This window comes from Bufo gargarizans, chromosome 8 (assembly GCF_014858855.1).
Source record: "Bufo gargarizans isolate SCDJY-AF-19 chromosome 8, ASM1485885v1, whole genome shotgun sequence".
Taxonomy (NCBI): domain Eukaryota; kingdom Metazoa; phylum Chordata; class Amphibia; order Anura; family Bufonidae; genus Bufo; species Bufo gargarizans.
In genome coordinates, this window is record NC_058087.1 from 113,513,835 (window position 1) to 113,526,920 (window position 13,086).

Consider the following 13,086-nt stretch of genomic DNA (forward strand, 5'->3'; position numbering starts at 1 on the left):
AAAGTAAATTTGTGTTTAGGTACACTTTAAGTATGATTATGTTATAAGTCTGGTATTAATATTATAGCTTCCATTATAAATTTTTCCCTAATTATTTAGACTTTATGATAGGTGAAGTTTGAAACATTTGAAGGAGTTCCTCATGTATTTATATCTAACATGAAATATAACTGTACAACTTAACTGTATACAGATATTTTTTTGCTAACAAATTTAATACTTCAATAGGCTCATGCCCAGTATACATGTCCTAGTACAGACAAACACCGAACAAAAAGACGATTCTCAATTGTCCAATTATGGTTAAATAATACAATTTATTATATCAATAAGGCTGTGTTCAAAGTGTCTTCATGGCTTGTGTTTTTTCAATAGTCATATTTTGTGAGGGATCTATTTTTCAACATAAAGAGTTATTGCAATGAAATTGTATATTTTTGAAGGCCACAGCACTCATCAATTATATACAGTATATGACATTCACCAGGTGCTCGTCTTATTCTGACCCTCTCTCCACCCCGGGTCCATTTCTTCTAGATATACAATATATAGTCAGCACTCCAGCATTCAATGATATAGTGAAGACTTTATTCAGCCAGACATAGTCGTGCACATCAATATAATTATAGCAACGTTTCGGGCTATTTGAAGCCCTTCATCAAGCCCAATTGAGTTACGTATGTGTGGACTCTGGCCTTGATGAAGGGCTTCAAATAGTCCAACACATTGCTATAATTATACTAATGTGCACAACCATGTCTGGCTGAATAAAGTCTTCACTATGTTATTGAATACTAGAGTGCTGTCTATATATTATTGCAATGGTGCATGACTATCAGGTTTCTTTCCTGATTTTAAGGAAATAATTATGCAGTAGCTTATGACATTCTGGTTGGTAGAGAACTATGTAAACCTAACATAACAGACCCTAATTCTAGTAAGACCATATGTAAGCACTTTAAACACAGTAATGTTTCTGATTGATATTTTGCTGATTTTTTTATATTTATCAGCAGAAGCACTCATTTTCCGAAAGAGACCAAAATTTGGACAAACAAGCTGCTTGCAGAAGCTTTGGTCTTCTCATTTGTTGCTTGGAGGACCTGTGGTGCATTTGCTATTTTATTTTTGTTTCTTCGTTATATGATTAAGGTAAGATTTCAATTGTTTGACTTACATGTGAAAATACTATTCCAATTTTGGGACATTCATTAAACTTGCTATAACTAGCTTAAATGCTACTAGATTTGGCATTACTTCTTGTCTTGGTTGGGGGTATTTCAGCCCTTTGTCCATGGCAATATTTTAGCTTGTGGATTGTGCAGTCACATTTCAGTTGGAGGCTCCATGCTATGACAATTTGACAAAGCAAAAAAAAATTAATTTTAATATGTGAACAGAAACTTAAAGGGGTTATGTAATCTAGGACTTTGATAGTATATCACCAAAATATTCTAATAAAGTCACACTGATCTCTAAAATGGGACTCTGAAAGTGCATGCGCGGCGTGCTCTCCATTAATATCTATGGGAGTTCCAAAAAAAAACTGAGCGAGCGAGCTTGGCTTTTTTAAGAAGTCCCATAGAAATGAATGAAGAGCATCCACCTCTCCATTCACTTTTATGGCACTTCCGGAAATAATTGAGCCAGTGCTCGGCTATTTTCGGAACTCTGATAAAATTCAACGGAGGGCAGCCTGAGCTCTCCGCTCACTTCTGGGGATACGATCTGGAGACAAGTGCAGGTCCCATGCTGTGGATACCTTTTCGGGACAATTTTTAGCATTGCATTTTACTCATTCAGTGCTAAAATCATTTGTCTTTATTAAATATTTTTGATGGTTTCTGTTCTACAGACTTGACTTCAGTTGTTTTTGCAGACTATGTTGTTTTCTGTTTTACAAAGAATTTGTCAGGCAGCTGCTCTGACAGTTCCATGTGAGTAGTCTTTATCTCTGAACTCCTGACAGCTCATAAACACTCATATAAGCCATATTTCTCCATTCACATGGTTCCCTGTCTCTAGGTAACATAGTATATAAGGCTGAAAAAAGACATTTGTCCATCCAGTTCGGCCTGTTATCTGCAAGTTGATCCAGAGGAAGGCAACAAAAACCCCTGTGAAGTAGAAGCCAATTTTCCCCACTTAAGGGGAAAAAAATTCCTTCCCGACTTCAATCAGGCAATTCGAATAACTCCCTTGATCAATTACCCATCTCTAGTAGCTATAGCTTGAATATTATTACACTACAGAAATACATTCAGGCCCCTCTTGAACTCTTTCAATAAACTCATCATCGCCACCTCCTCAGGCAGAGAGTTCCATAGTCTCACTGCTCTTATCGTAAATGAACCTTCTTTCCTCCAAACGCAGAGGGTGTCCCCTCGTCACAGTCACAGTACTGGGGATAAATAGATGATGGGAGAGATCTTTGTACTGACCCCTGATATAATTATACATAGTAATTAGATCTCCCCCTTTTTTTCTAAAGTGAATAACCCTAATTTTGATAATCTTTCAGGGTTTTGTAGTTCCCTAATGGGTGGTCTGACCAGTGATTTGTAAAGTGGTAGGATTATGTTCTCATCAAGGGCATCTATGCCCCTTTTGATGCAACCCATTATCTTATTGGCCTTGACGGCAGCTGCCTGACACTGGTTTTTACAGCTTTTTTTTTATTTTATATATTTTTTATTTTTCACATAAATTATCCTTTACATTACAATAGCCATTTACAATATTTTTCAATCAAACATTTTATTTTTCCCATCCCCACCCAACCTCCCCTTAACCTCATCAGAAAGGAATAGAGGGAGAATACAGAGAAGAGAAAAAAAATAAAATGAATTGGTACCTTCCTCTCCTCCTCCCCCGGCCCCACCCCACTTCTCCGACGCCAATCACTCCATCCACTTCTTCCAAATATCTCTTTTTTACTGTGGGAACCAATGCTGTATTCACACTTAACCATACATTTAACTTGATTTTCCCATTCTTTTAGTGAGGGGACTCTTTTGTTTACCCAGTATTTAATTATAGTGCATCTGACTATCATGATCGGCGTAACTGTCACATACGTGACACGGAGGGAGGAAAAGAGGGAGGCCCTGCCCTAGTGAGAGGGAAGGTGGTGACCCCTGACTCACCTTGCGACTGGCGCCTGGCTGCCCTGTCGTCCCTAGACGGGTTCCTCACCCGTACGCCGATCACGTGCCTAAAACCCTGGCTTTCCCTAGGATGAGCCCTAGATAGTGAACAGGGCGGTGGGAACACTAGTCCGCACCACTAGCTCTAAAGGAAAACACCAAGGGGAGGACAGACAATACAAACTAAACATATAATTCCAGGAGGGCAACAACAGGAGACAACAAAAGCCCAACAGGGATCCGGAGGGTAGCACTCTGGAACAACAACCAGATTCTCAGCTCCAGTGGGTCAGCATAGATGTCCAGGCAGGAAGCTCTATAACTGGCAACAAGAGAAGTGTGAGAGGAGAATATAAGGAGTTTGGGAGTGGCAGACAAGAAACAGCTGAGGAGGAGAAGCTACGGATCCCTGAGTGAGACAAAAAGGATAGCAAGGCAAACACAGAAAACAAACACTAAGAAACACCGTGATCTTTAGACATAGAGCGCGCAGCCACCCGCTGCGACTTCCTGACCCCGGGTATAACGGAATCAGACGTGGCTCTTGACACCCTCGTGACAGTACCCCCCCTTTCACGAGGGGCCTCCGGACACTTAGGACCAGGTCTCTCCGGATGAGAGACATGGAAAGCCTGAATCAACCTGTTGGCGTTTACCTCTGACGCTGGAACCCACATTCTTTCCTCGGGACCGTAACCCCTCCAATGCACCAGATACTGAAGAGAGCGGCGGACCCGACGAGAATCAACAATTCTGGATATTTGAAACTCCAGATTACCATCCACAACAACAGGAGGAGGTGGCAGCGGTGATGGTTCTAGAGGTGGAACATACTTCTTGAGCAGCGACTTATGGAAGACGTTATGGATCTTAAAAGTCTGAGGTAGCTCCAGGCGAAAAGCCACAGGGTTAATGACGGCTACAATTTTATAAGGACCAATGAACCTAGGACCCAGTTTCCAAGAGGGAACCTTCAACTTAATATTCCTAGTAGACAACCACACATAGTCATTCACTCCTAGGTCCGGACCTGGCGACCGTTTCTTATCGGCCATGCATTTGTATTTACCACTCATATTTTTCAAGTTAGCTTGTACCTTCTGCCATACCGATGAAAGAGATTAAGAAAACCGTTCCTCTTCGGGAACCCCAGAAGACCCCCCCTCTTTGAAAGTACAAAATTGGGGATGAAAACCGTATGCACCAAGAAATGGTGACTTGCCAGTGGATTCCTGACGGCGATTATTTATGGCAAACTCGGCTAACGGTAAATATGATGACCACACCTCTTGGTTTTCAGACGCAAAACACCTTAAATATGTTTCTAGGTTTTGGTTGGTACGCTCAGTCTGTCCATTTGACTGAGGATGGAAAGCTGAGGAAAAGGATAAGTGTACCCCTAAACGGGTACAAAAAGCTTTCCAAAACTTAGAAATAAACTGGGTTCCCCGATCCAAAACCACATCGGAAGGGACCCTGTGAAGCTTCACGATTTCACTGATAAACACCTGAGCAAGAGTCTTAGCATTAGGAAGTGCGGGTAGCGCAATAAAGTGTACCATTTTGCTAAACCTGTCTACTACTACCAAGATAACTGTTTTACCCGCAGACAAAGGTAAGTCAGTGATGAAATCCATTGATAGATGTGTCCATGGTCTATTGGGGATGAAAAGTGGCAATAAAGACCCTGCTGGACGTGTATGAGAGACTTTCGCGCGTGCACAAGTAGAACAAGTAGACACGAAATCTATTACATCCTGACGCAACCTTGGCCACCAAAAACGACGAGACAATAGCTCCAAGGTTGCTTTACTACCCGGGTGCCCAGCAAGTGCCGAATTATGATGTTCCTTCAATAACTCCAGACGCAGGTTTAACGGTACAAACAATTTCTCTGAGGGGCAAGAGGCCGGGGCGTCCCCCTGGGCCTCTAACACCTTTCCCTCTAGAACAGAGTGTACAGCAGAGACAACCACTTCTCTTTGTAAAATAGGTACCGGATCACTAACATTACCCCCTCCAGGGAAACTACGAGACAATGCGTCTGCCTTGGTATTTTTTGCCCCAGGACGATAGGTGATTACAAAGTTAAATCTGGTAAAGAATAGCGACCACCTAGCTTGTCTAGGGGTGAGACGCTTAGCCGATTCTAGGTACAGAAGGTTTTTGTGATCCGTAATTACCGTGACGGGGTGGATTGCTCCCTCTAAAAAGTGACGCCATTCTTCAAACGCCAGTTTAATCGCCAACAGTTCCCTATTTCCAATATCATAGTTCTTTTCTGCTGCAGATAATTTTTTGGAAAAGAAAGCGCAAGGACGCCATTTGCCAGGAGACGGACCCTGAGACAATACAGCCCCCACTCCCACCTCCGACGCATCAACTTCAACAATAAAAGGCTGGGAGACATCAGGTTGAATTAGGACAGGTGCCGAGGTAAATCTCTCTTTTAGAGAGGAAAATGCAATTTTAGCGGCGTCAGACCATTTAGAAAAATCAGTCCCCTTCCTAGTCATGTCAGTAAGGGGTTTAACGATCACTGAATAATTTTTAATAAACTTTCTGTAGAAATTTGCGAAACCCAAAAACCGTTGTAGAGCTTTAAGGTTCTCAGGAAGATCCCAATCTAAAATTGCCTGGACCTTCCCAGGATCCATACGGAAACCTGAAGCAGATAATAGATATCCCAGGAATTGTATTTCCTGAACGGCGAAGACACATTTTTCAATTTTCGCATATAATTTATTCGTTCGTAGGACCTGCAGTACTTGCCTGACATGTACTTCATGTGTTTTCAGATCAGCCGAATAAATTAAGATATCATCTAGGTATATGACTACAAACCTGCCGATGAGATGACTAAAAATATCATTAACGAAATGTTGGAAGACAGCAGGGGCATTGGTCAGACCGAAAGGCATGACTAAATTTTCGTAATGCCCCTCAGGGGTGTTAAAAGCTGTCTTCCACTCATCCCCTTCCTTGATACGAATCAGATTGTAGGCCCCCCTAAGATCAAGTTTGGAGAACCACCTAGCACCCGCAATCTGATTAAAAAGGTCAGGAATGAGAGGAAGAGGGTATGGGTCTCGGACGGTTATCCGGTTTAGCTCACGGAAATCTAGGCAAGGACGCAGGCCCCCATCTTTCTTTTTAACAAAGAAAAACCCTGCAGCCACGGGTGAAGAAGAGGGTCTGATGTGTCCCTTGGCCAGACTCTCGGAGATATAATCTTTCATGGCTTGTCTCTCGGGACCCGAAAGATTATACAACCTGGACTTGGGTAATTTTGCACCGGGAATCAGGTTAACCGGGCAATCATAAGGACGATGAGGTGGTAGCTTCTGACAACCCTTTTCAGAAAAAACGTCCTCAAAGTCCGAAATAAATGTAGGTAGGGAAGCTATGGAGGCGATTAAGCAATTGTTATTTAAGCAATTCTCTCTGCAATGCTCACTCCACTCCAATATCTCCCTGGCCTGCCAATCCACCACTGGATTGTGCGCTACCAACCAGGGAAGACCCAATACCACAGGAGAGGGAAGGCCCTCCAGAACGTAACATGAAAGACGCTCCTTATGGTGGTCCCCTACCCGAAGATGTAAGTTATGGACAACGTGAGTGAGGTTTCTCTGAGACAGAGGAGCAGAGTCAATAGCGAATATGGGAATGGGTCTCTGCAGCGTACAGAGAGACAAACCCATAGTGCGGGCAAAATGGGCATCTATCAAATTTACCCCTGCACCACTGTCTAGAAAAAAAGAAATAGACTCCGTCTTAACACCAAAAACAATAACCGGGGGGCGTGGCTAGCGGCCGACATGAGCGGTCGCACATGATCTGAGCTCCGGCTCCCGTATACCATCCTGAGCCATCCTGAGTGCTAGAGCAGCTTTGTATTCCATCTGAAGCGGCAGGCGACAGCTCGGATCCTTCTTACAGTCCGTGATGGGCCCCAGCAAAGCGCAAGCCGCCGCGGACCGGCTGAAAGAATTTGCGCGCCAGGACACCCAACATGGCGCCGCGACGAGCGGAACGCCCCGATCTCAGCACACCCGAGGTCAGGCGGCATTGCAGGCGGCTGCGGACGAGCCAGAGGCGGTGGAACTTACCCCAAAAGAGGCGCATAACCAGCTAATGGCCGCGATATTGGTGTGCCAGACCTCCCTCACGACTAAGATAGAGGAGGTGCATGTGGATGTGGGCCTCCTCAGGCATGATGTCCAGCAACTGAGGGACAGAGTGAGAGGGACGGAGGATAGAATCTCCGAGCTGGAGGATTTTACACGCCCGCTACCTGCCAGGATCCAAGCTCTGGAGGGTTCAGTCTCTTTATGGCAGCAAAAGTGCGACGACCTGGAGAACAGGGCCAGGCGGAACAACGTGCGCATACTGGGCCTGCCTGAGAGGACGGAGGGGCAGGATCCTGCGGCATTTCTGGAGGCCTGGTTTAAATCGACCTTTCCTGAGGCGGCGTTTTCTATGGCGTATGCAGTTGAGAGGGCCCACAGGGTACCGGCGCGTCCGCCGCCTCCGGGAGCCCCGCCTAGACCGCTCCTGGCCCGCATGCTGAATTGGAAAGACCGGGATTTGATCCTTACCCACGCCAGGAAAAAGCAGACCGTCATGCACGAGAATGCCAAGGTGTCTTTGTTCCCTGATTTTTCCGCTGACCTGCAGAAGAGGAGGGCGACCTTCGTTGCTGTGAAAAGGAGACTTCGGGACATGAACTTACCATATTCTATGGCATACCCCACCAGGCTGCGGGTGGTTGATGGCGACAGATCAATCTTTTTTACGGATCCCAAGGAGGCGGATGACTGGGTCGCAAGGAAGAGGCGAAGATCACCGCCGCCGCCATGAAGCAAAGCAGCACTTCAGCAACCCACCTTTGCTGTACCCAAGGGACCTTAAGGGTCGGCCGGGACGTATTCTATACATACAGGTGGTGCTTAGCTGCCCAAACGAGGCATCGGGCTGACATTATGATATTGGCGTGAGTTATGCTGGTCCACTGTTTATATGCATATGATGTTAGCTGCAAGCACGACCATATCGTGCTAAGGGAGTTGGTCAGATACCGGCATGTTCTGTTTTCCACCTCGTGACATGCTGGTCCCTGAACACGTAGCCACACAGGAGATATTACCTGTCTTTTGGCATTATACATTGTTTTTCAATGCTAGTTTATGGCATGGTTGGTTCACACTTATGTTGTTTTATTGTGTATGGGCACTGTATGGTATGACATTGCTAGTGGGTGGCAAGATATATGTATGTAACATGATGGGGAGGAGTTTGCACAGAGGTCCCTGGAGGGTAGACAGCCTTGTTTGTAGCCGGATGACACAGGAGAAATGGCTGCCTTTATGTTGATGTCGTGGAATGTGAGGGGTCTGGGAGCTCCGGGTAAGAGGATGTCCGTGTTTGCACATGTCTGTAGATATAACCCACATTTGCTTGGCTTACAAGAGACCCACCTCACGGCCGAAACGGCGTCTAGATTACAGAAACCCTGGGTCCAATGGGCTAGTCACTCTTTTGGTACTTCCCATTCAAGAGGAGTGTCCCTGCTTGTTAACCGTTCTATTAGGTGGGAACCGCATGTAGTTGAGTCTGATGCAGAGGGCAGGTATATTTTTGTCCATGCGCATGTGAATAATATGCCGTTTGTGATTTTAAACATCTATTGCCCCCCACCTGCTAACATGTCACTTCTGCAGACCGCGGCTATTTTTGTAGCTCAGTATCCGCATGCTGGGCTGCTGTGTATGGGGGATTTGAACATGGTTATGGACCTGCGGTTGGATCGTCTTCATGCTAATCTGGCTTCCCCGCCATCTGGTGCGCCGAGTTTATTGGCGTCTTGGATTGCGGAGATGGGATGGTTGGACCTGTGGAGGGAGAGACATCCGGACTCCATAGAGTATTCATGTTTCACTCCTTCCGCCGGTGCAATGTCTAGGATAGACTACGTGTTTGGTTCCCCTGAGGTGTGCCTGGGATTGTCGGATATTTCTTATGGTCCCAGGAGCGTCTCGGATCATGCACCAATACTAGTTAGGCTGAATGATTCACGGGAGAGGAGGCCGGGGACGAAGCTGAGAATTCACCCTTTCTGGCTCACGCTCCTGAAGGATCAGGACAGGATTCCTGATCAGTTGCGTGTGTTTCTGGAGGTGCAGGATGTGGAAACGAATCCGTTATTATTGTGGGATACCCTTAAAGCATACCTTAGGGGATGTCTTAAATCTTCTATATCTTATATCAAGAGGGAGACCAGGGAGAAGGAGGATTCCTTTAACATATGTGTTAGGGAGGCTGAAGCGAGATTTGCAGCGGATCCCTCTGAGGTGAACAGGCAGGACTGGTTGCAGAAGGGCAGGATGTATCTGGTACACTTGCATGAAAAGAGTAGTCGGAAGATGTTCTTTTATAAACAGCAGGCTTTCGAGGTGGGGGATAGGGCTGGGAGAGTATTAGCGCAGATTGTCCATAGGAATTCGGCAGCCCCGCCGGTTCTGCGTATTAAGGCCACGGATGGCGATGTGAGGGACTCCGTGCCAGATATCCTATCGAGTTTTGCTGACTTTTATCGCGATCTATACAGGTCACGAGCGGAGCACTCGGAGGTAGAATTGGAGGCTTATTTAGCTGAGATAGACCATCCGACTTTATCAGTGGAGGATAGCCAGGTGTTAGAGGAGGACATAACTGTTGAGGAGATACAGGAAGCTATAGCAGACCTGGCAAATGGGAAGGCCCCTGGCCCTGATGGCCTGCCATTAGAGATTTATGCTAAATATGTAGATATACTTGGGCCTCAACTTAAGGTGATGTTCCAGGAGGCGTGGAGGTTGGGTAGGCTACCTGATTCGTTGTATGAAGCGACTATAGTAGTGCTTTTGAAGCCGGATAAGGATCCAGTGGAATGTGCCTATCGGCCGATATCTTTGCTGAACCTTGACTATAAGATTCTGACAAAGATCTTCGCCAATAGGTTGAACAAGATGATAGCCAGCATAATACATAGTGATCAGACTGGGTTTATACCTGGACGCTCGACCTCTAGCAATATACGTAGGACTCAGGTCGTAGCCCAAATTGGTACTCAGGATGGCAGGCAGTGGGCCTTGGCTTCGCTTGATACCGCGAAGGCATTCGATTCGCTAGAATGGCCCTATCTGATGAAGGTAATGGAGAAGTTTGGCTTCGGTCCTGGGTTTCTGCAGTGGATTCGAGTATTGTATAAAAGTCCCAGAGCCAATGTCTTGGTGAATGGTACCACCTCAGCTTATTTTGATTTACAAAGGGGGACGAGGCAGGGTTGCCCTCTTTCCCCTCTCCTGTTTGCAATAGCCATTGAACATCTGGCTCTTCGCATTCGACGGGATCAAATATATGAGGGTGTAGAGCTGGGGGGGAGGGAGGACAGAGTGGGCCTATACGCAGACGATCTCATATTGTTCATCAGCAGGCTGGAGGTGTCTTTGCCGCGGGCGATCAGTATTATAGAGACGTTTGGGCGGTATTCGGGTTTGCATATCAATTGGACCAAGTCGGCACTCATGCCTTTATGGAGCGCAGACTGGCCCAATGATTATCATAATCTGAAGATTGTAGATCATTTTAAATACTTGGGGATTTTCATTACCAAGGAGCCGAGGGAGTCGTATGCCAGAAATATTGCCCCTTTGGAATCTGTTTTTTCTAGCAAGTTTGCAGTCTGGAAAATGTTGCCTATATCTATTATGGGTCGGATTAACTTGATAAAGATGATCCTATTACCCAAGGGGTTATATTTATTGGAACATGCCTGCACTCCAATACCTAGGAATTTTTTTGACAGGCTTCACTCCTTAATGGTGCAGTTTATCTGGGGCAAGGCCAGACATAAATTAGCCTTACACACGTTACAGCGGTCCAGGTTGTCGGGAGGCGCTGCTCTCCCGGATTTTCACTTGTACTTCTTAGCGGGTCAATTGAAATTTTTAGCCGGTTGGGTTAATGGGCAGCCTCTTGTGAATATGGAATATTACCTGCAGCAGTACTTGGGGTTGTCCAGTTTATGGCCAGTGTTGGAAGGGGCAGGGTCGATATCGGGGAAACTATCGGGGAAACTATTGCAGATTCACAAGCTGGCACATCAAGTATGGTGGCTGTATGCTAGCAGAATCTGGGGCTCTGCTAACCCAAACAAGCCGGTTGCTAGGGAACTGAGGCGCAGGCTGAGCCCAGCGGACCGGTCCGCTCCACCTGAAGCGCCGTGGGTGCCGGTCCCGCCGAACCCCCACTGCGGACAAGAAAACACACCTGTAGTGAGGAGGCTCCCCCGGAGCTGGAGGGGAGAGGAAGACTGGCCGGGCCCGGCCGGGGGGCGGACGAACGCTGCCCCCAGCTGAGGAAGCCTAGAGCGCCGAGACTTACCCGGAAGTGACGTGGCCGTGAACCGGAAGTGACGGGCTGGACCAAGAAAGAGCAGCATGAAGCGACCGTCCTCAGGGGGAGGTCGTGTGAAAAGATATAGCCAGCAGCCCCGCCCACAAATACAGGCTGTAACCAGCCTTAATACATGTTGCACCGTAGTTATCTGACTCCTACCAGGCTACATAAGATGGGGAGGATGCCTCAGCCTAACTGCCTTAGATGCTTACAGACTAACGCGGACTTCTGGCACATGATGTGGGAATGCTCCCATATCAGATTATACTGGCAGGATATCCTTAGAGTTTTGTCGTCACTGGGTATGGGCCCGATTCCGCTGTGTCCCAAGGTATGTCTGCTGGGTATATTTGACAATGACGGGTGGTCGCACTACAATAAAATACTACTCAGTGAATCCCTGTTTATGGCCCGCAAAGTGATTGCCCTTAAGTGGATGGCGGAGGATCTTCCTACTGTGGGTATTTGGAAAAGGCTAGTTAATCAGATCGTCCCGTACGAGAAAGTACTATATGTGAATAGGAAGTGCCCTGACAAATTTCAGAAAGTTTGGGGTTTATGGTGCGATTCTTCTTTAACCATTTCGCCCAATTCTGTAAGGTCAGACAACCCCTGAGCGGGGTATAGCGCCTCTGAGTGTTCTCCCATATACTTTGATTGTCCACACTGTGCTCATGAAGGAAATAACGACATCTGTATGACTGTATACTCTTTATTTATTGTACTGTACTGTATACTACTCCGGTATGTCTGCATTATTCTTGCTGTAACCTACTGCATGTGATCTTACGATATGCATATGTCTATGCCATGTATGTGCCTTGTTACTCTTTTTCAATAAAACGAGTTTAAAAAAAAAAAACAATAACCGCTGGCAACACAAATTGAGATGTTCGTATGGAGGAAACGTATACCCTCCGGCTGACATCCTCCGCACAGCCTGGGGTTAGTAGTTTTCCGACGGTCTTTTGTTTTTGGGAAAAGGAGGGACAGACATTAATGAAATGACCCTTCCCCCCACAGAAAAAACAAGCCCCCCACCTACGGCGAACCTCAGGAGGACGGACCTGACGAGAAGTTCCTACTAGCTGCATAGGCTCATCCAAGTCAGTACAGACTAACTGCTGCTTGGGAGAGGTTACCGATTGCTCAGGAATTTTCAATCTCTCCCTAAGACGTCTATCTATCCTGATAGAGAGGGACATAACAGCATCAAGGGAAAGGGGGGTCTCATACAGCGCCAGCGCATCCTTAACCCTTTCAGATAACCCAGAGCAGAACTGACTCCTGAGAGCCGGGTCGTTCCACTGAGTATCCGTAGCCCACCTGCGGAACTCTGAGCAATATTCCTCTGCTGGCCGATCTCCCTGTAGGAGTCTCCGTAACTTCGACTCAGCCAGGGCGACACGGTCAGGGTCATCATATATGAGACCCAAAGCCCCAAAAAATCCCTCCACTGACCGGAGAGCCTGGGAACCAGGGGGTAACGAGAACGCCC

The 13,086-nt window shown here is 46.4% G+C and overlaps 1 protein-coding gene across 1 annotated transcript in view; it reads left to right on the top strand.

Annotated features, from left to right (window-relative positions):
* LOC122944578 (GPI inositol-deacylase-like) overlaps window positions 1–13,086 on the top strand; it is a 682,600-nt gene that overhangs the window by 530,664 nt on the left and 138,850 nt on the right. Inside the window, exon 12 of the mRNA XM_044303000.1 lies at window positions 1,014–1,152. Within this exon, the coding sequence (XP_044158935.1) occupies window positions 1,014–1,152 (139 nt within the window). The remainder of the gene's footprint in view (window positions 1–1,013; window positions 1,153–13,086) is intronic.